The sequence below is a fragment of the Leptodactylus fuscus genome, chromosome 5 (genome assembly GCF_031893055.1).
Source record: "Leptodactylus fuscus isolate aLepFus1 chromosome 5, aLepFus1.hap2, whole genome shotgun sequence".
In the NCBI taxonomy this organism is placed as follows: Eukaryota; Metazoa; Chordata; class Amphibia; order Anura; family Leptodactylidae; genus Leptodactylus; species Leptodactylus fuscus.
This window is the reverse complement of record NC_134269.1, coordinates 113661953-113687106: the sequence shown is the minus strand read 5'-3', so window position 1 is coordinate 113687106 and position 25154 is coordinate 113661953. Positions and strand designations below refer to the sequence as shown.

The 25154-nt window shown below is 42.5% G+C and overlaps 1 protein-coding gene across 7 annotated transcripts in view; it reads right to left on the bottom strand.

The window, feature by feature from the left end:
* The window catches only part of CACNA2D1 (calcium voltage-gated channel auxiliary subunit alpha2delta 1), a 561607-nt gene that overhangs the window by 136199 nt on the left and 400254 nt on the right, over positions 1-25154 (bottom strand). For all 7 annotated transcript variants that reach the window (XM_075274041.1, XM_075274040.1, XM_075274043.1 and 4 more), the window contains exons 8-10: positions 13303-13372; positions 11925-11975; positions 9915-10014 (exon numbers count right to left, since the gene is read on the bottom strand). In XM_075274041.1, the coding sequence (XP_075130142.1) occupies positions 9915-10014; positions 11925-11975; positions 13303-13372 (221 nt within the window). The remainder of the gene's footprint in view (positions 1-9914; positions 10015-11924; positions 11976-13302; positions 13373-25154) is intronic.

Here is a 25154-nt window from a genome sequence, read left to right as displayed (position 1 = left end):
GAAGAGTTTCCACCCACCGCCCAAGCACTCTACAACTCCCTGGCTGCAGCTGCAATACTGGAAAATAAGTAAAAGTATTTTGTATCACATATTCCAAAAAACAGAGGGACAGTTCTCACATAGGGGAAGTGGGTGGATTTTTCTTGCAAATTGGCCCTTAATGTCCAAATATATATATATATATATTGATGGGAATCGCTCAGGTAGATGCTCAGTAGCAGTGCAGGAAACAGGGACACAGACACTGGATTGCACACAAGTTCAGGCTTTATTCACATGTAGCACATACACTGCTTTTGCAAAGCCACAGAATAAACGAAACAAAATCCTTCTCAGCTGAGAAAACTCCTCTTTGGCTATCAACTTTGAGATGTGTGCCATAGAGGGATGGCTTCAGGATATCGGGTAGTATAATCCATGACTACCAAAATATTCTGATGCCCTCGAGCGGACTTAACTAAAGGACGTACCAAGTCCATGGCAATCCTTTCAAAGGGCAACTCGATAATAGGTAGAGATTAGAGATGAGCGAACACTAAAATGTTCGAGGTTCGAAATTCGATTCGAACAGCCGCTCACTGTTCGAGTGTTCGAATGGGTTTCGAACCCCATTATAGTCTATGGGGAACATAAACTCGTTAAGGGGGAAACCCAAATTCGTGTCTGGAGGGTCACCAAGTCCACTATGACACCCCAGGAAATGATACCAACACCCTGGAATGACACTGGGACAGCAGGGGAAGCATGTCTGGGGGCATAAAAGTCACTTTATTTCATGGAAATCCCTGTCAGTTTGCGATTTTCGCAAGCTAACTTTTCCCCATAGAAATGCATTGGCCAGTGCTGATTGGCCAGAGTACGGAACTCGACCAATCAGCGCTGGCTCTGCTGGAGGAGGCGGAGTCTAAGATAGCTCCACACCAGTCTCCATTCAGGTCCGACCTTAGACTCCGCCTCCTCCGGCAGAGCCAGCGCTGATTGGCCGAAGGCTGGCCAATGCATTCCTATGCGAATGCAGACTTAGCAGTGCTGAGTCAGTTTTGCTCAACTACACATCTGATGCACACTCGGCACTGCTACATCAGATGTAGCAATCTGATGTAGCAGAGCCGAGGGTGCACTAGAACCCCTGTGCAAACTCAGTTCACGCTAATAGAATGCATTGGCCAGCGCTGATTGGCCAATGCATTCTATTAGCCCGATGAAGTAGAGCTGAATGTGTGTGCTAAGCACACACATTCAGCACTGCTTCATCAAGCCAATACAATGCATTAGCCAGTGCTGATTGGCCAGAGTACGGAATTCGGCCAATCAGCGCTGGCCAATGCATTCTATTAGCCCGATGAAGTAGAGCTGAATGTGTGTGCTAAGCACACACATTCAGCACTGCTTCATCAAGCCAATACAATGCATTAGCCAGTGCTGATTGGCCAGAGTACGGAATTCGGCCAATCAGCGCTGGCTCTGCTGGAGGAGGCGGAGTCTAAGGTCGGACCTGAATGGAGACTGGTGTGGAGCGATCTTAGACTCCGCCTCCTCCAGCAGAGCCAGCGCTGATTGGCCGAATTCCGTACTCTGGCCAATCGGCACTGGCTAATGCATTGTATTGGCGTGATGAAGCAGTGCTGAATGTGTGTGCTTAGCACACACATTCAGCTCTACTTCATCGGGCTAATAGAATGCATTGGCCAGCGCTGATTGGCCGAATTCCGTACTCTGGCCAATCAGTGCTGGCCAATGCATTCTATTAGCTTGATGAAGCAGAGTGTGCACAAGGGTTCAAGCGCACCCTCGGCTCTGATGTAGCAGAGCCGAGGCTGCACAAGGGTTCAAGCGCACCCTCGGCTCTGATGTAGGAGAGCCGAGGGTGCACTTGAACCCTTGTGCAGCCTCGGCTCTGCTACATCAGAGCCGAGGGTGCGCTTGAACCCTTGTGCACACTCTGCTTCATCAAGCTAATAGAATGCATTGGCCAGCGCTGATTGGCCAATGTATTCTATTAGCCTGATGAAGTAGAGCTGAATGTGTGTGCTAAGCACACACATTCAGCTCTACTTCATCGGGCTAATAGAATGCATTGGCCAGCGCTGATTGGCCAGAGTACGGAACTCGACCAATCAGCGCTGGCTCTGCTGGAGGAGGCGGAGTCTAAGATCGCTCCACACCAGTCTCCATTCAGGTCCGACCTTAGACTCCGCCTCCTCCAGCAGAGCCAGCGCTGATTGGCCGAATTCCGTACTCTGGCCAATCAGCACTGGCTAATGCATTGTATTGGCGTGATGAAGCAGTGCTGAATGTGTGTGCTTAGCACACACATTCAGCTCTACTTCATCGGGCTAATAGAATGCATTGGCCAATCAGCGCTGGCCAATGCATTCTATTAGCGTGAACTGAGTTTGCACAGGGGTTCTAGTGCACCCTCGGCTCTGCTACATCAGATTGCTACATCTGATGTAGCAGTGCCGAGTGTGCATCAGATGTGTAGTTGAGCAAAACTGACTCAGCACTGCTAAGTCTCTGCATTCGCATAGGAATGCATTGGCCAGCCTTCGGCCAATCAGCGCTGGCTCTGCCGGAGGAGGCGGAGTCTAAGGTCGGACCTGAATGGAGACTGGTGTGGAGCGATCTTAGACTCCGCCTCCTCCAGCAGAGCCAGCGCTGATTGGTCGAGTTCCGTACTCTGGCCAATCAGCGCTGGCCAATGCATTCTATTAGCCCGATGAAGTAGAGCTGAATGTGTGTGCTTAGCACACACATTCAGCTCTACTTCATCAGGCTAATAGAATACATTGGCCAATCAGCGCTGGCCAATGCATTCTATTAGCTTGATGAAGCAGAGTGTGCACAAGGGTTCAAGCGCACCCTCGGCTCTGATGTAGCAGAGCTGAGGGTGCACAAGGGTTCAAGTGCACCCTCGGCTCTCCTACATCAGAGCCGAGGGTGCGCTTGAACCCTTGTGCAGCCTCGGCTCTGCTACATCAGAGCCGAGGGTGCGCTTGAACCCTTGTGCACACTCTGCTTCATCAAGCTAATAGAATGCATTGGCCAGCACTGATTGGCCAGAGTACGGAATTCGGCCAATCAGCGCTGGCCAATGCATCCCTATGGGAAAAAGTTTATCTCACAAAAATCACAATTACACACCCGATAGAGCCCCAAAAAGTTATTTTTAATAACATTCCCCCCTAAATAAAGGTTATCCCTAGCTATCCCTGCCTGTACAGCTATCCCTGTCTCATAGTCACAAAGTTCACATTCTCATATGACCCGGATTTGAAATCCACTATTCGTCTAAAATGGAGGTCACCTGATTTCGGCAGCCAATGACTTTTTCCAATTTTTTTCAATGCCCCCGGTGTCGTAGTTCCTGTCCCACCTCCCCTGCGCTGTTATTGGTGCAAAAAAGGCGCCAGGGAAGGTGGGAGGGGAATCGAATTTTGGCGCACTTTACCACGTGGTGTTCGATTCGATTCGAACATGGCGAACACCCTGATATCCGATCGAACATGTGTTCGATAGAACACTGTTCGCTCATCTCTAGTAGAGATACCAGGGGGCTTCGAAAATATGCCATGGGGGCATGCAACTGACACTCTGGACATGTTTCACAAAAAACTTTAACCTCATGATATACCCCTGTCCAATAAAAATGCTGCAATATGCGGTCCAGCGTTTTTGGTGGCACCTAGGTGACCCCCTAGCACAATCACATTTTTCCAGGCCCTTTGCAAAGTGGGATCCTGGTGTTGTGCAGTACCAAAGTTATCATGAGACAATTTTAAATCTTCACCTGCCATTACCTCTAGGGGAGACATAGAGCCGCAACCCTCTTTTACCATGGTCACCCCTACGGTAGGAACCCTAGAGTCCTAGTCACTAGGTTCAGGCTCAAGGACCTGACCAGACAACACTTGTGGTATTCTTGGGGCTGTATGCTCTGACCCTTGCTTTCCCCACCACAGAGTCCAAAACAGTGGAAAGTCCCGTCCCAGAATGAGGTCATGGGGCAAGATCTTAACAACCCCTACCTCATGTTGGCTCTCTCCACAGGGGGTCTATATGGAGACAATCATAGTTTCTCCATGTATGCATAGTACCCCAACTGTGCGTCCGATGACAGTCCCGTGGTCAACATAGCTCCCATTAACTAGGGTCACCCGACTGCTAGAATCCAGTAGTGCCACCACCAAGCACCCAGCCACGGTCACTTGGCACAGGTGGAGCTCATCAGCAATGTCTGGGGTGGCGGCAGTGTAGACAGGGGCAGCATAGAGGGACACCCTCCGGCCCAGGCTGCAGTCCATGGGCTCAGAGGCATTTGGACAATTAGCCGCAATATGGCCTGGCTCCTGGCACTGCCAGCATATGACAGTCCTTCTCCTCAGGGTCACTACCTTTTCCTGGGGAGCCCAAGATAAATTGGCCCTCTGGGCCTTGGGAGTTTGTGGGATTTGGGGGCCCCCCTTCCCAAGGGACTGTGTAGCACAGTATCGCTCTACCAACCCCAGCAATGCATTGGCATTTCTTGGGTCACCATGCCCCACCCACCTCTGGATCTTACTCGGTAAAGACCTCAGGTACCGGTCTACGACAACCCCTCCACAATCTGCGCTGGAGTAAATGTCTCTGGCTGGAGCCACTTCCAGACAAGTTGTACAAGGTGGTGCATTTGTGACCTTGGTGGTAACTCCTCCTGGTATTCCCACTCATGGACTCTTTGAGCCCAAACATTCTGGTCCACACCCAGTCGGGCAATGATCTCTGCCTTCACGCACTGGTAATCACATGCATCCTGTTCATTCAGGTCAAAATAAGCTTGTTGGGGCTCAGCAACTAAGAAAGGAGCCAGAACTGCGGTGGAAGCCTCTCACAGGTGGCCACTCTTTCAAATTCAGTTATATAGGCCTCTACGTCGTCTTGGTCAGCGCTTTACAGACCTCTTTTCTGGCATCCCGGCTCTGGCTTTGCTGGGTCGGCCTTTTGCTGAGCACCCAGCAACATGGACATCTGCTTGGCCAAAAGACGGTTGGTCTCCTGTTGCGCTGCATTAGTTTCTGCATGTATCTGCTGCTGATTAGCCAGTACCAGCTGTTTCACAATCTCTTCCATAGCAATAATTATTACTTGCCATGTAGCCATCTATTGGGTTAACATGCATAATATGTTACTCCAAATTTATTGTACAAATGATGGTTAACCTGGAGTACTTAGCTACCTTACTAAAGGTGGAAAAGCTTTGAGGTGATCTAGTTCACTTGGGACATTTATTGTATTATAGAAGGCAACTGATATTATGGAGGAGTTGCAGGATAAGCCACACTTGACTTCTTGTATCATGTCCCTCTTCTTTCTGTGGATCCACAAGTCAGGTTACCCACATAGCTACATAGTTAGTATGGTTGAAAAAACAAACAAACATATGTCCATCAAGTCCAACCAGAGGATGGAAAACATCATAACAGTCTATACATTTCCATAACCATCAATGCTGTTTAGCTCTAAAAAGGCATCTAATCCTTTTTTGTAGCTGTCAGCTGTGATCAGCTACTGGAGTAGGCTATTCCACAGATTCAGAGCCATTACAGCCTTTCATATATTTATACAGGTTTATCATATCTCCTCTTAAACGCCTCTTCTCCAGACTAAACAGACTTCACTCCTTTAGTCTCTCCTTATAACTGAGGCCATTCATGCCCCTTATCAGTTTTGTGGCCCTCTATTGAAACTTTTCCGACTCTGACATCCTTTCTATGAACTTCATAATTGAAGTGAACTGCATAATCCAGATGGGGCCGAACATATGATGGCCCACTTGTACCACAATTCCTGTTGCTTAGGTTTCATTTAATCAGTTCTTGATTCTCTCTCTATATTTTTTATTTGCCTCCAAGTGAACACTTTCAATACTATGAATATGTGTAAGTTTACCTCTATGAACTGTGGATCTGAAGGAGTGACTTTGTTTTTGTAGAAATCTTTCATACGTTTCCTTATAATAAATTATGAAACATAATAAACATGTTTCAACTTACTTAGTACATCTAATGATTTCTTCTTTTGGCATTTATTTAATTGCAAGTTAATTACATAACGCATATTCTTGCACAAGGCATTTAGATTGTGAAGCTAATTGAGCTACATAATATGCCTGAAAACTTTTTGAAAGTCCCCGTTTAATCATTAAAACGTATGAAAAAAGTATATTAAAGCTTCATTCATAGTAATCATTCCGGTCAGGACTTAACTCTAAATGTAAATTGTACCATTCAATATAATGGAGCCAAACCTCTTGAAATGGAATAAAACACTGAAATTTCTGCAGAAGCATCACTAATTCTCATGGAAACAAAAAAGCATTTTTCCATCTGGGCTACTGAACAATGAGATACATCTGTTTATAAATGTTATTTGTTCCTATTCTACAAGGTGTGTGTAGAAAATCAGTAACCTAGGAAGATTTCTTTGGTACATTATTACCTACATGGGGCGCACCGCTAATGAGGCAAGGAGAGGCAGCCAACTCAGGTGGCACATTCGGAGGAGCGGCAATTTTACTATGTTTTTCTCTAAACTAGCCCAAGACAGGCCGCTCTGAAAAGACAACTGAGCGGACCTGTCCTGGGCTGGCTTAGACCTCGGCATCTCAGCACAGGCGGTGATGATAAGACGTCATCACAACTCCTGCGATAAGATGTCTTATGCACGGGTGAATGAAGAAGAGGCAGCAGCAGTCGCAGGGGATTGCAGGTAGGTGAGAATACCTTTTATTTTTTATAGGCCGATACCTGCTGGAGTATCCCCAGCAAGTACAGCCTATTTCCCTACCTCCCCTGTCCTGTTCAAGGCTGCCCCCCACTCCCCATTCTGCTATAGGATGCAGAAGAGGCTGTGAATAGGCCTGGGCCCGCAAACCCCAACAACTATCACTGTTATTATACTGGTGTGCAGTAAGTGCCAAGTGCATAATACAAGGCTTGCTATATTAGTTTTAGAAATCATGTGATATAACATGTGATGCCTACCCAGTAGGGACTCGAGGCACTAGGTCTCAGCAGATCCAGATCAGCTCTATAAGTTGACCAAAGAAGTTCTATTTTGCAACTATATGGAACTAAGGCTGATATGTCAAAGAATATCAAATAATGTACAATATTAATGTCTCTTACATTTGAAAAAATAATATATCACAAACATTACTGTAAAATAAAACCAGCAAAAAAGTCCATAGTAAATCAAAATAATACATAACAAGATGTGAAATATTATTATGGATAGGTCATATGTATCCAACTTTGCCATGTCCTGCACAACCCATGTCACTGGGGCAATAACTTGGTAATTAAATAGTTAAACAATGTGACCATCTAATGATTGAGATGAGCCAAAGATCGCTATCACTTAAGTACATTTAGTAGAATTTTACTTATTTTTATTTAGGCACAATCAAACCAAATTAGATTCACTACTGTATGTCAACATGTGAAGCAAAATCTCTAAATCACTAGGCGGAAATCTTTGGCCTTATCATCTTCCACTTTGTGCAGTCAAGGCATATAACTGAATTAGTTGGGAAGAATGACAGTAATGCCCAAACACTTGCAAATTTACCAACAGAAAGCCTCTATTCACATGCAAAGAGCAGCAGCTTCTGTAGCAGAAATGAAAATTAAGATGGGAAGATGTGACACATTAACCCTTGGGTGATTTATATTGCCACTGCACGGTTCACATACTGCAGCTTACTAAGAAACAAATGCATTTATATAATTAAAATCTCTGCACTTAAGTGTTTCTGCACATTAATATTTAAGCCTCTTGTTCGTTGAGACTTCAGCATAAATCCTGATACGGCTGATTAAGTCACAGTGTCATTTTCCTGCCTTCACTGGCAAGAAAGTATATCCTAATCTTTTAGCTGTGACCATGAATAATGATAGGTAAGGTTCTGCTAACAACATGATTGGTAGTGCCACTTTTATTTTTATCTTAATTCTCAAGATAGATGTAAGCAATTGGAGGCCGGCATGTCTGAAGCGCATATGAAACAGATATTTGGGGATTGTGTCTTGATTGCTTTGCATTAGTCTTATTTAAAGGGATTGAAAGGTATGTGTATCCTTCATCTATGTATATTGCCACTTGAAATATTTTAATTTGGTGCTATAAGGGTAATGAAAAGCAATAAAACTCATTTTAAAGGTACATTTTCGGCAAAATTAATACACTGTATTATACAGCCAGTGTATGGGCTGAGGGGTGATGCATGGACTGAAAAAAAAACAAAACGTGAAAAAGAATCCTGTCATGCACTTTAAATCCGGCACTAGGCAATACATAGTTGTTTGTCCACAATGTTAATTTAACTGTTGCTTTACAGAAAAAGGACAAAGGTCAAGACATGAGTACCAGAATTATTTAAAGAAGAGCATCTTATCTTAGAATGCATTGTTGTACAAATGCTCTCTTATTGCTGTCAGATATATGTGAATAAATGATAGGTCCCCTTCTGATACATAAGTGTGACATAACCTGGGGTTTACCCTAGTAATAAAACATGAACGTGGTTCAGCTACTCTGGTTTACAGGGTAGTCATTTGGTTTCAGTTCCTCATTGTGGATATATGCACTGCTTATGGTTTGGTCTTTCACTCTTCACCATGGCCCCTGATAAAGGTGTTTTTTGTCCTTGTCCAAGGTAATCATTCTTCACTAAATAAAGTTTGAAATACAGATGTGCTTACCTTTCCTCATTAATGTATATCAAAAGTTATAGAGGACCTTTCACCATCTCTAACAAGTCCAGCTCTTTGCATAGTTCAACAGCTGCTGCTCCTCCGATTCTGGCACAGTTGGAATTTTTTTTTCTATTCCCCACTGTTTCCAAGCAATCGGTGGATTTAGTTTTGGTGCCTGCTATGCTATTTAGGATCTGTATTATCAGGTGGGCGGTGTCAGGCAAGAGCAGACAAGGGGTGTGATTCTGAGCTCTGACACTGGCTGCCTCTGATTGGAGCTCTGCATTACACCTCCTGCCTGACACCGCCCTTATGCCATTAGTCTAACTAGTATATCAGGCACCAAAACTAACTGCACAAGTGGCTCAGGAGACATGGAGGCTAGAGGGAAAATTACAACTGCGCTAGAATCAGCAGAGCCTATTCATGGATGCTAAGAACTTGAATTGGTGGAGGTGGTGAAAGTTCTATTCAGTTCTTCTAAAAGTAACCTGATAACACAACACTGTTCATGGGTTGACTCTACTTCCAAATCAGATTTGTGATGGGTTAAAGCTACCTCTGGTGAATTAATATACGTGCTCTCTTGTCATACTGCTAGTTACTGTCCTAATTTTCTTCACGTTTGGGATGCGGCATTGTTTTTTATTGGTATTATTTTGGCAATCGATATCTTTGAATTATATTTTTCATTTGTGTTGTGGATTCTATTTTTGTATGACGATATTATGCACAATAATCCTTGCACATTGTATATTAAGTTTTGTGCATCGTGTATATCATGTTAAGATGCATGAATTATTTTTCTTTGCAGCTGCAGCAGGTGACTCACTCTTATTGTGTGGTGGCAAACCATTGTTTAATCATCTTCTCTGTGTGTGGTATCTTATAGCAATATATTTAATAAAGACATTTGTGTTTGACATAGAGCTTGTTTAATGGTTATGCCCTTTTTCTTAAGTGGTTTCCAATGATGTGTCCGCAGGACTGTAAATGTTGAGATACATATTTTATACCAAGTTCTGTTGCTTTTCAGCCCTACAGATAAGCCTTGTCAATAATTTGATTTCACCAATTTTTTACATAATTGCATTATATCTAAACCAAAAATGATAGCCCCATTAGTTCATTAGCATAGACTGTAATTTAATGTAATGTAGATATTTAACAGTTACTTACGGCAGCAACATTCACAAAATCATCATCCGAAAGAGTTTCCAACATCTCAGACACAGAGGTTCTTATCAACTTGAGCGTCAACCCACTGACACTCCCGCTCCTAAAGAGACATGAGAATGAGAGAGGTTTACACAAATAAATCAGCCTGAAACATCCTAATCAGTTTCAGGTGCAATGTCAATGAAATTAATTGAAAAGCTTCTCTTGGTTCTCCATGTACGTCCATTTCTTCCTCCTTGGGATAATAGGCATTTTAAGGGATCTAAATGGCAGCTTGTCTGCTTCAGGGCAAAGCTCAAACAGGAGGTATTGCAAATGCTGATGAAACACATTTCAGTAATATAAAAGTATTTCAATCCATTTAAAACATCAGATGCAATCTATTCCATCAAAGTGACAAACTAGAGAATAGATTTTTTAGTACAAAGCAATCTACTAGACACATCAGGCTTGATGCTTTTCCCCCTGACATTAACCTAACAAAGAGTCCTTCATGGAAACCAAGAGATGCTTTTAATAGACTCAGTCTCTCACTTTCCACTCAGAATATACAACTATAAATAAATACAAAAAAAAAAATGCTTACGAAATGGAATCAATAATAAGAAAAATATCAGGTTGGACTATTCCATTCTTAACATTAGTTCTCATTTTTGTTAAGAAAAATAATAACATCTTAATTTAATGAGGACGTCTAACCATCTATTGCATCCTTCAATAGCTGGTGTTCCACCGAGTTTGGTGCAATTGGAACTTTTTCTTTAGAACACATTGTTCCAAAGTAACCAGGGATGTTATTTTCAGCATGAATATTCTAGAAATGTTTTCTGTTTTAAGATAGGCAGTTCCTATCCGCTCCAGCACAGGATCATTCTCCTAACAATAGTCAGCCATATTGGATATTGGAAACAACCAGCACTGATTGATCAGGAGGAGGTGGAGGTGGTGAATGGTTCTCTCTTCATATAAATATCACTGCATATTGTGGAATAAATAACTTCAACTTGACTTAATATTATTCAATAGGACTTTTATTTTCTCAATGGACTGGGCCCCACTTTCATGTAAATACATTTATGCACTGATTAAAAAAAAAACTGGTATATTAGTTTACTATCAATTCTATCATGGAAGAAATAAAGTACTAATAGCATGGAAGGTAACAAAGAAGTATACTGTATCTACATGTATTTTCTCTTCTATTAGGAGAAGTACTTACAGTGCTCTTATCAATACATAACTGTACAGTTTTCATATAGATTCGAGTACATGAAAGCCATGACAACAGGGTTGAATTGGCCCGCAGGTGAACAGGTATTTATACATGAGTCTGGGTTGGCTTCCAGCCCCAAAACATCTGCATGAGTGGTGCATGGCACTTATGGTACTATACTGTATTTAAAGGGCCTTGACTTAAAGCACACAAACTCATTACAGAAAAGTCAGCTAAACCTGCTGTTTTCAGTGGTAATGTCTATGGATACCCCTGAATGATACCACAGGTCAGAGGGATGTGCATTTTGGATTTTAATGTCTGAATCTTTTTTTCCCTACAGTTAAGCTGTAAAAAAGTGCCTAGAAGTACCTTACTTCATTCTCTCCATTGAAAACATGAAAAAGTTTGGCTAAAGCCAATGTGTTTAAGTATGGAGAAGTGTGGAAGAATAGACGTTTGCTGTTACTGGTGTATGGGGCACCTTTACAATGAACCATATTTGTAACATTTCCCAGGTATATTACATACAACACACATAGCCAACTCTATAACAATAACACATTTATAAAAGCAGGAAATATTTGCAATGAAAAAGGTGTTGGTAACAAAATATTATTATGTTAAATATTTCTATTTATTAACATTAGTCAATATGAACTGTTAAAATAATAAAGACTTAAGTTATGGAACAGAAAAAAATACCTAAATACAAAAAAAATCCCCATTCACAAACAAGTTTGTATCTCTGCCTTTTTACAACAACAAAAAAGAGAAAGATAAAAATATATACATACACATCCACTAGAATAAGCATGTCCTTTGGAGATGCTGCACCTTGTATATACCTATTGACGAACAAAAAAATGGAATACATATTGGTTAACAGCTTACAAACCCTATCTTCCTATTAGACAAAGGTAATATAGCTTTTATCTACGCACATTTTATTGTTTTCAGTATATCACTTGAATGTGTCATTTGCCACTGGAATACATTTGAGGTTGGATAGAAATTAATAAATAAACCCTATTTAATTCTAATATATTTACTGTGCATAATGAAAACTGAATGAAGTTCTACGGTTCCAATTTGCAGGCATTGTTTATTAAACGATACCGTCGGAGACATCAGCTGTTTTGGAAAATGGTTTTTATAATAATAGTTTTTTTTTTTTCCTATTGCTTGCAAATGTGTTTACCACATTTTCCATGTATCCACTTAGGGTAACCTTGTTCTAATTGCAGGTATTGTGTGTATTAGTGTGTATCGGGAGAAGGTTTCAGTGGAACACAATTAACTGTATGAGAAGAAGGTTTTTAGCAATAAACTAAAGGTCTATTGAAAAAAGTACTTGAAGGGCCTTCTGTTATGCTGAGGCTAAAGTGCCTTAGGAATTTCACAAATATAAAGTAGAGAACATTGTGTAGTTACCTTCCCACTCAGACTCTCAACATCTATTTTGAATCTCATAATATGGGAATATAACAAAAGCATGCCAAGGATGCAGCTGTATGGAACATAGTCCCTAATTGATATATCCTATTATAGAACCCAGAGATGTGCTATCTCATATCACTGACTTCAATAATAGCTCTGTATCTGAGTCTAAATCTGTAAACACATGTGTAACTATGCATATATCATTTATAATTAAACACAAAGAGATTAGAAAATGTGTTGTTTTTGTAAATTAGGTATTAATTAAGATATGCTAGATAATACACTAACCTAGAAAGATAATTATTTTCTAGACAGGTAATTTTAATCATTGTTGAATTATAGATCAATGATTACAAACATAAAACACAAAAGTACCCAATACATAATGAGGTCCTGCATTGAGTTCTCTGCCGTTTAGATAGTTTAGGGTTACAGTTTCTAATTAACTAGTAAAATAAAGGTCACACTTACACTCCGCTTAAAGCCCAGCACAAACCACGACCATTTTAAAAGAACATTTCAACATCCAAAACTCATTACAATATAATTTGTAAGCAATACTACTATCTAGTGTGCTTTCATAATGAAAAATAATGAAGCAGCCAGACCAAATGATCCGTGTTTACTCATTTCCTTATTTCTCTCCCAGATATGTTAATATCATTTATCCACTGCCTTTTAGTAAACATAGCATGAAAATATATAAAATAAATTTTAAAAAATGCCACTCACCATGGTCTTCTCCGAACATCATAAAGATCAATTTTATTTGGAGTTCTGCTCTTATCCACCCACGGAGAAGCTAAATAATAATAATAAAAATTATTATTTTTTTATTATTTTGCATGTTTTTATTATTATTACAATGGAATTAACAATCAGGAAATGACAGCTTGTTAGTTCTGAACAATAGTTGTTGATCAACAGTTCCTGTATGCAATATAGAGTTACATTATCAACATTGTATTGTAGAACAATTGAATATGTTTGGATATGTCGTTTTTGTATTTATTTTCCATTTATTTTTAAATATTTAAGTATTTTTAATACATCACACACTTATACACGTGAATCTCATATTTAGGAATATACCACATTTATAATAGATATTCTAATAATAGCCATAACAAAACAATAAACCATGTAACAAGCCAAGATGTAAATTAATTATATTTCTATTACAACAGTATGTAAAGTGTATGTATGACAGGGTAAGTAGCAAATAGCACAGAAGAATCGGAATCAGAAGAGTAAAGAAGCAAAATGTAACATCCCACAGTTCAACCACAATAGTCAGTAAATTTCCCAAAACTTTCACATCTAAAACAAATCTGGAGGCACCACCTGGTATTTCAATGCCAAGACAAGTTACAATTACATGTTCTTATTTGGAATCAGACAGTTCTCAGTGTCCATCTGACCAGGACTTGCCCTGCTTCAGGTTCTAGCTCTTCTAAGGTAGAGTCACACATAAACACCACAACTCTCAAACACATGGACTTTACTTTTTACCCCTCCTCCCCATTACGCCTTTGGGTTGGTAATAATGTGAGTAATTAAGAGCCTTGGCCTCCCACCCTTTTGACGGAATGTGTTCGTAGAACAGTGGCAATGAAGTCCTCCTCTCCTCCATTCACTTCAAAGAGTGAGTTTAGCTTGTACTTGATGCAGGATGCCAATGTAACTTAGGGGAATTTGTAGATCAGTCAACTGAATTTAACGTTTGACATCACATTTGATGTATACAATTGTTATGGCACTCTATTATGTTCTTTTGTTCTGCAGCAATAGAATTTACCTTCACAAGACTGAAAGAGTCCATCTCAAAATAATGAAACAGTCCTATGCTAATATTCTCTTTACTGTCAGATGCAAATAAAGTTGTCTGAAAAAAATTGTTTAAACTATTAAAACAAGAGGGAAACAATGAATAGCCATCGCAAAAATTATCTGGCACAATGGTGGATAAAGATGAGAAAAAGGCAAGTCTATTACATGCCTTCTTCTCGTATGTATTTACACAGGAAAATGCAATGATGGGTCACATAACATAAGATAATGTAAATTCTCCATTAATTTTCACTTTCTTATCCCAGGAGGAAGAGCAGAGACGTCTTAAAAACACTTGGATAGACAAATCAAATGGTCCTCATGGTTCTATGACAATTAAAGAGTAGAGATGAGCGAACACTAAAATGTTCGAGGTTCGAAATTCGATTCGAACAGCCGCTCACTGTTCGAGTGTTCGAATGGGTTTCAAACCCCATTATAGTCTATGGGGAACATAAACTCGTTAAGGGGGAAACCCAAATTCGTGTCTGGAGGGTCACCAAGTCCACTATGACACCCCAGGAAATGATACCAACACCCTGGAATGACACTGGGACAGCAGGGGAAGCATGTCTGGGGGCATAAAAGTCACTTTATTTCATGGAAATCCCTGTCAGTTTGCGATTTTCGCAAGCTAACTTTTCCCCATAGAAATGCATTGGCCAGTGCTGATTGGCCAGAGTACGGAACTCGACCAATCAGCGCTGGCTCTGCTGGAGGAGGCGGAGTCTAAGATCGCTCCACACCAGTCTCCATTCAGGTCCGACCTTAGACTCCGCCTCCTCCGGCAGAGCCAGCGCTGATTGGCCGAAGGCTGGCCAATGCATTCCTATGCGAATGCAGAGACTTAGCAGTGCTGAGTCAGTTTTGCTCAACTACACATCTAATGCACACTCGGCACTGCTACATCAGATGTAGCAATCTGATGTAGCAGAGCCGAGGGTGCACTAGAACCCCTGTGCAAACTCAGTTCACGCTAATAGAATGCATTGGCCAGCGCTGATTGGCCAATGCATTCTATTAGCCCGATGAAGTAGAGCTGAATGTGTGTGCTAAGCACACACATTCAGCACTGCTTCATCACGCCAATACAATGCATTAGCCAGTGCTGATTGGCCAGAGTACGGAATTCGGCCAATCAGCGCTGGCCAATGCATTCTATTAGCCCGATGAAGTAGAGCTGAATGTGTGTGCTAAGCACACACATTCAGCACTGCTTCATCACGCCAATACAATGCATTAGCCAGTGCTGATTGGCCAGAGTACGGAATTCGGCCAATCAGCGCTGGCCAATGCATTCTATTAGCCCGATGAAGTAGAGCTGAATGTGTGTGCTAAGCACACACATTCAGCACTGCTTCATCACGCCAATACAATGCATTAGCCAGTGCTGATTGGCCAGAGTACGGAATTCGGCCAATCAGCGCTGGCCAATGCATTCTATTAGCCCGATGAAGTAGAGCTGAATGTGTGTGCTAAGCACACACATTCAGCACTGCTTCATCACGCCAATACAATGCATTAGCCAGTGCTGATTGGCCAGAGTACGGAATTCGGCCAATCAGCGCTGGCTCTGCTGGAGGAGGCGGAGTCTAAGGTCGGACCTGAATGGAGACTGGTGTGGAGCGATCTTAGACTCCGCCTCCTCCAGCAGAGCCAGCGCTGATTGGCCGAATTCCGTACTCTGGCCAATCAGCGCTGGCCAATGCATTCTATTAGCCCGATGAAGTAGAGCTGAATGTGTGTGCTAAGCACACACATTCAGCACTGCTTCATCACGCCAATACAATGCATTAGCCAGTGCTGATTGGCCAGAGTACGGAATTCGGCCAATCAGCGCTGGCCAATGCATTCTATTAGCCCGATGAAGTAGAGCTGAATGTGTGTGCTAAGCACACACATTCAGCACTGCTTCATCGGGCTAATACAATGCATTGGCCAGCGCTGATTGGCCGAATTCCGTACTCTGGCCAATCAGCACTGGCTAATGCATTGTATTGGCGTGATGAAGCAGTGCTGAATGTGTGTGCTAAGCACACACATTCAGCACTGCTTCATCACGCCAATACAATGCATTAGCCAGTGCTGATTGGCCAGAGTACGGAATTCAGCCAATCAGCGCTGGCTCTGCTGGAGGAGGCGGAGTCTAAGATCGCTCCACACCAGTCTCCATTCAGGTCCGACCTTAGACTCCGCCTCCTCCAGCAGAGCCAGCGCTGATTGGCCGAATTCCGTACTCTGGCCAATCAGCACTGGCTAATGCATTGTATTGGCGTGATGAAGCAGTGCTGAATGTGTGTGCTTAGCACACACATTCAGCTCTACTTCATCGGGCTAATAGAATGCATTGGCCAATCAGCGCTGGCCAATGCATTCTATTAGCGTGAACTGAGTTTGCACAGGGGTTCTAGTGCACCCTCGGCTCTGCTACATCAGATTGCTACATCTGATGTAGCAGTGCCGAGTGTGCATCAGATGTGTAGTTGAGCAAAACTGACTCAGCACTGCTATGTCTCTGCATTCGCATAGGAATGCATTGGCCAGCCTTCGGCCAATCAGCGCTGGCTCTGCCGGAGGAGGCGGAGTCTAAGGTCGGACCTGAATGGAGACTGGTGTGGAGCGATCTTAGACTCCGCCTCCTCCAGCAGAGCCAGCGCTGATTGGCCGAATTCCGTACTCTGGCCAATCAGCGCTGGCCAATGCATTCTATTAGCCCGATGAAGTAGAGCTGAATGTGTGTGCTAAGCACACACATTCAGCACTGCTTCATCACGCCAATACAATGCATTAGCCAGTGCTGATTGGCCAGAGTACGGAATTCGGCCAATCAGCGCTGGCTCTGCTGGAGGAGGCGGAGTCTAAGATCGCTCCACACCAGTCTCCATTCAGGTCCGACCTTAGACTCCGCCTCCTCCAGCAGAGCCAGCGCTGATTGGCCGAATTCCGTACTCTGGCCAATCAGCACTGGCTAATGCATTGTATTGGCGTGATGAAGCAGTGCTGAATGTGTGTGCTTAGCACACACATTCAGCTCTACTTCATCGGGCTAATAGAATGCATTGGCCAGCGCTGATTGGCCGAATTCCGTACTCTGGCCAATCAGCACTGGCTAATGCATTGTATTGGCGTGATGAAGCAGTGCTGAATGTGTGTGCTTAGCACACACATTCAGCTCTACTTCATCGGGCTAATAGAATGCATTGGCCAATCAGCGCTGGCCAATGCATTCTATTAGCGTGAACTGAGTTTGCACAGGGGTTCTAGTGCACCCTCGGCTCTGCTACATCAGATTGCTACATCTGATGTAGCAGTGCCGAGTGTGCATCAGATGTGTAGTTGAGCAAAACTGACTCAGCACTGCTAAGTCTCTGCATTCGCATAGGAATGCATTGGCCAGCCTTCGGCCAATCAGCGCTGGCTCTGCCGGAGGAGGCGGAGTCTAAGGTCGGACCTGAATGGAGACTGGTGTGGAGCGATCTTAGACTCCGCCTCCTCCAGCAGAGCCAGCGCTGATTGGTCGAGTTCCGTACTCTGGCCAATCAGCGCTGGCCAATGCATTCTATTAGCCCGATGAAGTAGAGCTGAATGTGTGTGCTCCGGCAGAGCCAGCGCTGATTGGCCGAAGGCTGGCCAATGCATTCCTATGCGAATGCAGAGACTTAGCAGTGCTGAGTCAGTTTTGCTCAACTACACATCTAATGCACACTCGGCACTGCTACATCAGATGTAGCAATCTGATGTAGCAGAGCCGAGGGTGCACTAGAACCCCTGTGCAAACTCAGTTCACGCTAATAGAATGCATTGGCCAGCGCTGATTGGCCAATGCATTCTATTAGCCCGATGAAGTAGAGCTGAATGTGTGTGCTAAGCACACACATTCAGCACTGCTTCATCACGCCAATACAATGCATTAGCCAGTGCTGATTGGCCAGAGTACGGAATTCGGCCAATCAGCGCTGGCCAATGCATTCTATTAGCCCGATGAAGTAGAGCTGAATGTGTGTGCTAAGCACACACATTCAGCACTGCTTCATCACGCCAATACAATGCATTAGCCAGTGCTGATTGGCCAGAGTACGGAATTCGGCCAATCAGCGCTGGCCAATGCATTCTATTAGCCCGATGAAGTAGAGCTGAATGTGTGTGCTAAGCACACACATTCAGCACTGCTTCATCACGCCAATACAATGCATTAGCCAGTGCTGATTGGCCAGAGTACGGAATTCGGCCAATCAGCGCTGGCTCTGCTGGAGGAGGCGGAGTCTAAGGTCGGACCTGAATGGAGACTGGTGTGGAGCGATCTTAGACTCCGCCTCCTCCAGCAGAGCCAGCGCTGATTGGCCGAATTCCGTACTCTGGCCAATCAGCACTGGCTAATGCATTGTATTGGCGTGATGAAGCAGTGCTGAATGTGTGTGCTTAGCACACACATTCAGCTCTACTTCATCGGGCTAATAGAATGCATTGGCCAATCAGCGCTGGCCAATGCATTCTATTAGCGTGAACTGAGTTTGCACAGGGGTTCTAGTGCACCCTCGGCTCTGCTACATCAGATTGCTACATCTGATGTAGCAGTGCCGAGTGTGCATCAGATGTGTAGTTGAGCAAAACTGACTCAGCACTGCTAAGTCTCTGCATTCGCATAGGAATGCATTGGCCAGCCTTCGGCCAATCAGCGCTGGCTCTGCCGGAGGAGGCGGAGTCTAAGGTCGGACCTGAATGGAGACTGGTGTGGAGCGATCTTAGACTCCGCCTCCTCCAGCAGAGCCAGCGCTGATTGGTCGAGTTCCGTACTCTGGCCAATCAGCGCTGGCCAATGCATTCTATTAGCCCGATGAAGTAGAGCTGAATGTGTGTGCTTAGCACACACATTCAGCTCTACTTCATCAGGCTAATAGAATACATTGGCCAATCAGCGCTGGCCAATGCATTCTATTAGCTTGATGAAGCAGAGTGTGCACAAGGGTTCAAGTGCACCCTCGGCTCTGATGTAGCAGAGCTGAGGGTGCACAAGGGTTCAAGTGCACCCTCGGCTCTCCTACATCAGAGCCGAGGGTGCGCTTGAACCCTTGTGCAGCCTCGGCTCTGCTACATCAGAGCCGAGGGTGCGCTTGAACCCTTGTGCACACTCTTCTTCATCAAGCTAATAGAATGCATTGGCCAGCACTGATTGGCCAGAGTACGGAATTCGGCCAATCAGCGCTGGCCAATGCATCCCTATGGGAAAAAGTTTATCTCACAAAAATCACAATTACACACCCGATAGAGCCCCAAAAAGTTATTTTTAATAACATTCCCCCCTAAATAAAGGTTATCCCTAGCTATCCCTGCCTGTACAGCTATCCCTGTCTCATAGTCACAAAGTTCACATTCTCATATGACCCGGATTTGAAATCCACTATTCGTCTAAAATGGAGGTCACCTGATTTCGGCAGCCAATGACTTTTTCCAATTTTTTTCAATGCCCCCGGTGTCGTAGTTCCTGTCCCACCTCCCCTGCGCTGTTATTGGTGCAAAAAAGGCGCCAGGGAAGGTGGGAGGGGAATCGAATTTTGGCGCACTTTACCACGCGGTGTTCGATTCGATTCGAACATGGCGAACACCCTGATATCCGATCGAACATGTGTTCGATAGAACACTGTTCGCTCATCTCTATTAAAGAGGTTATCCGGTTGATAATGTTGATGGCCTATCCTTAGGCAGGTCAATGGTAGCAAGACAGTTTGGCTCTTGGTATTGTTTACATACTGTGAGCCATGCTGCTCACTCACCATACAAACTGTTTTCTGGGGGTTTCCATTGTATTGGTACTGTAGGAGCTCTGCAAATGGGACATGGCACCAGAAAACTATTCTAGGAAAATATGCCCGCCAAATGGCACTTTTCCATTTCGAGCCCCTCCATGTACCTATACAGCAGATTATGAATGAATATGGAATATTGCTGTGTTCACAAGGTGGTGCTATTTCTCCTTTACCCCCTTGTGAAAAAACTGGAATGCTATGTACTCAAAACTTATCATCTTTAGCAACAAATACAGGCTCTGTTTGGAGTCCACCATCAGTCATGTTCCGAGTATGAAGGCCTTCTTGTGAGAGCTTTATTTCTGCCATTGCTGTGGAATGGCATACTGCCCCAGCTGCTGGTGTGATGATACAGGGGCTCAGCATACAACAATTGGTCAATTTTAGTATGAGGACTCAGAGATATGAGCAGGACATCTTGTGGCCACATGCACTGCCTCTAATGATAAGGCTTTCAATTGGCATTTTTCAGCAGGATAATGCTCCTCCACAAACATCAAAGGTTTCCCAGGAATGTCTTTGCCACATTGCTACATTCCTTGGCCTGCCCATTCCTCAGATTTATTGGAAAGCTCAGCATTTATAGTACCAGCCAGAATTGGCAACTTACAAAAGTGCAGAATCTATAGGCCCCGCTACAACATCTGTGGACAAGTGCTGCAGGATACCATACAGATTCTGCAGGCTTCCATGCCCACCATATCTTATCTTATAGGCAGCCAAACAGGGCACTAGAGCCTCCTTTCAATTGTACAGTTTTCCCAAAATATTTCATATTCTAATCACATATATCATCATCACATTCAAATGATAAATTGCATTAGTACAACATATACAGTACATGATGGATCTCCTAGCCTTACCTTATAGAACCTGAAGGTAGATCAAAATACAAATGATATGTGTACACTTGCTATAATACTGAGCTATACGTTATAGGCATGAGGCGAAGGAGTGGAGAATATTAGCAGAATATTCTGTGCAGGCACTTGCTTTAGAAAGACAAATTAGTCTTTCAGTGCTTAATTACTAATGGAGAAAAATAATGTGCTGCATGCAGTATTGATTAATAGTTATTATAAGTATTACATCTGTAATTAAGAATGATCTTTAGTAATATTAATAGCTGGAATCACCACTCTGCACCTATCTCACCCTCAAGCCAAACACGCTTTTTGACTTGCTAATTGTAATCCCTCTGGACACTAGTTCATAATGGTGAGAGCCTGTACGCCAGTTAACAGGCCATGGGTTGCATAAATTGGATGTAATGTAATATTGGATTCGTTTATAGCAATGTATCCTAATCAAGAGATGTTTATTTAATTCTACTACTGACTCTAGTCTGCAAAGTGCAGCGGTTTTTAGATAGCAGCAGACACTTGGGATACTGATAGGCAAAAACCAGAAGCAAAGCACTTCTTATAGTGCCATTGCATATTCTTCATAATCTGCACATTATTAGAGATATTCTATGTAGATCTGTACAATCATACAGTGTACATACTATTAAATAACAATATATAGATTAGCAATACAACAAATATGAACATAATACCCAATGTCAATGTTTAGAAACTGCATTTCAGCAGAAAATCCTTTGGTAAATTGGTATGTTCTATTCCCCCATTATTGTACCTTTTTCTCTTGAAATATCTAGATGACATTAGAGATGAGCGAGTACTCTTTGAAATGGCCGTTTCGAATAGCATGCACTCATAGGAATGAATGGAAGTGGCCGGCACACAGACTTTGCCGGCAGCCGGCCGCTTAACCCCCTGCGTGTCGTCTGCGTGCATTCATTCCTATGGGTGCGTGCTATTTGAAATGGGAGTTTCTAATAGTACTCGCTCATCTCTAGAAACTTCACATTATTATTCAGTACGGAAAGCAAAAGTTCAAAGCCGTATATAATACCTCATAGACTATGGGTCCGGTGGAGGAAGTAAAATTTCCAAAATAATATGTAAAAACAAGAAGACGGCACTCCAATTTGTTGAAAAAAAAAATCAAACAAAAACTGAAGTGAATCTTTAATCCAAAACTTTGGGGGCTTTTATTTGACACAATTTTGGGGTACATATAATGTTTCAATTAGCTTTTATTAATGTTTTTGCCGTGTCTGTGTAAAAAAACCCTACAATTTTAACGTTATTTTTTACATTTTGTTCGATTGGCGTTCACTCTGCATTAAAAATGACATGCCAACTTTATCCAGCAGATCATTATGATTATGGCAATACCATATTTATATTGATTTTATTATTATTACTGTATAAAATGTCATTTTTCAAAAATGAATGATTTTTGTGGGGGTCACTGTATTCAATGCAATAACTTTTTTACTGTTTTGTTGAAGGGAGGAAAAGTGAGATGACCAAAATACATTAAAGGGATCCTATCATTAAAATCACATTTTTTTCTCAGTCACACGTAGGAATAGCCTTAAGAAAGGCTATTCCTCTCCTACCTTTAGATGTCTTCTCTGCACCGCCATTCCGCAGAAATTCTGGTTTTCGACTGTATGCAAATGAGTTCTCTCACAGCACTGGAGGCGGTCCACAGAGCTCAAACAGCACTGGGGCATCCCCAATGCTGCGAGAGAAATCTCCAGCGCCGCCTCCATCTTCTTCAGAAACGGCCTCTCTGCGTGTCTTTTTCCAGAGCTGGATTCAAACTTCTACACATGTGGGCAGAGCCAACTGCACTTGCACACGGCCATTTTTTTGTGGCCACTTAACCCAACTTACTGTGTAAGCAGCCACAAGAAAATGGCCACATACACCAGTGGGTATGCGCAGTCAGCTCAGCCCAAGGCCCGACGCAGAGCCGACTGCGCATGTTTAAAAATTTTAACCCAACACCGGAAGAAGACGCACTTCTTCTGTTCCTGAAGAAGATGGAGATGGCATTGGAGACTTCTCTCGCAGCATTGGGGACGTCCCCAGTGCTGTCTGTGTTATATAGAAAAAATGTGATTTTAATGATAGAATCCCTTTAATTTGTTAATTGGGGTTACCTATCATGTTTGTTTATATTATTTACACTATGTGTTTTTCAAATTATAAAGGTGTTTTTTTAAAAAAAAAAAACTTATTATTTGTTTATTTTTGCTTTTCAAACTTTTTTTTTTTTTTTTTTTTTTTTTTTACTTTTTGCTGTTTTGTTTAACAAGGAGAATTGAACCTGGGCGCTGATAACCCCCAGTACAATGTACTGCAATATATTGTAATGCAGTACATTGCACATAGACTCCCTATGTACACTATTGCTCACGTCATCTGTGGGGTTACGCTATCGCAGCATTTTCTGACCCCCGGTGGCTAGTCCTGTGTTTCGACTATATTATACACAGCTCCTCTGCCCAGAGCATTACAATGCTGTATTATTACAGTTCTATGCCTTAAGTATACTCTTAACACAATGTAATAGTACATCGCTCAGCGGGAAGGGGTTAAGGAGAATTCCTGTCATAATCATGATGCACGCATAACATAACATTTATGAAAATATAAACTGTTAGGGGTACTTGAGGATAACATTTGAGAAATGGGGAAGGAATTTACTTAGGAGCATAAGAAAGAAAACTGATGTAGAAGTGGTGCATATTTTATGCACAGCCAAAGCCTCATAATAATTCTGGCACCAGTCTGGGAATTAATTAAGACTGGCATAGGAGAGGGCAGTTTTAATAAATTCCTTCACTGTGATTTAGCTCTGTAGAAGCTGAACCCCATGACCCCATAATGAAAATGTCTTATGTACATATGATAAACAGTACGTTGTATCATGTTATTTTGTTTTTACTGATATAAAAAATTTGTTATTTTATATTTTCATTTTATATATTTGATTCCGTTTTCTTTATATGATTTTGTGTGTAGCTATTTTGTCCCAGTCGGTGGATGGAAGAAAATTAACATAATTTTTTTTATTATTTGAAAGTGTTGTGGGCATGCTCTCTGAATTCGACAGAGTTCATTTTGAAGGAAATGGAGGAGTAAGTGATATGCATTCATTGCCCACATATGTTGTCTGCCACCAGTGTCACTTCTCATTGTAATCATGCCTGTGTGGATAATGAAATGAATACTGAGAAGTGATCACTACAGAGTAGGAAGGGTCATCCCATTGTAAGGTTCATTGACCACTTGTCTATGTTATTTCTCCGATTGCGGTTGGTAAAAACAAAACTAAGGCTAAGTCCCCATGTAGCAGGCCTCAGCGAAAAAGCACTGCTGGAAAAACTGCAATGGAAACGTTTTGTGGTTCTTCACACAGTGCTTTTTACAGACGGTCCGCAGACTTTCTGCTTTATTTATACCTATAGGGTAACCGCCAGCATTTCTGTAGGTATAATTGAGATGCTGCAATTTCCAAAACTGCAGCAATTTTGGAAATCACAGTATTTCCGCTGCACTTATTTTTCTGCACTGTGTGGACAGGATTCAGTATAATCCCATCCATTTTGCAGTGGCTTTAAAATGCTGTGTTTTTTGCCATGGGGTTTCCACCATGACCAAAGTTGTGCAGACAATTCTGCAAATACGAACAGTGTGTGGATTTACTAATTTTACCTGGTAGAATTTTGTTGTACGAATCTCTTTCCCACTAAGTCATTCCCCTTTCCATCTAAACCAGGACCATTTTCAAGCTACTTCGTAAAAACGTCTTAAAATTTTATGCAACATTTGTGCAGAAAATGCATCAAAATGCATCAGATCTGGCACAAAATACAACAGGACTCCATGAAAAGCACAATAGTAAATGACGCTTGAAAAGACGATAGTGTGAATGTACCCTAGATACATCCAATAACGCAAATGCTTTTAGGGATTCTTTACAAGAAACCTATTAACCCACATTAAAATGTTTTACACTGAACTGGAAAAATTGCCTCACAGATGCACACCAATACTTTACTGCCCATGGCCAAGGAGAATCAAGAAA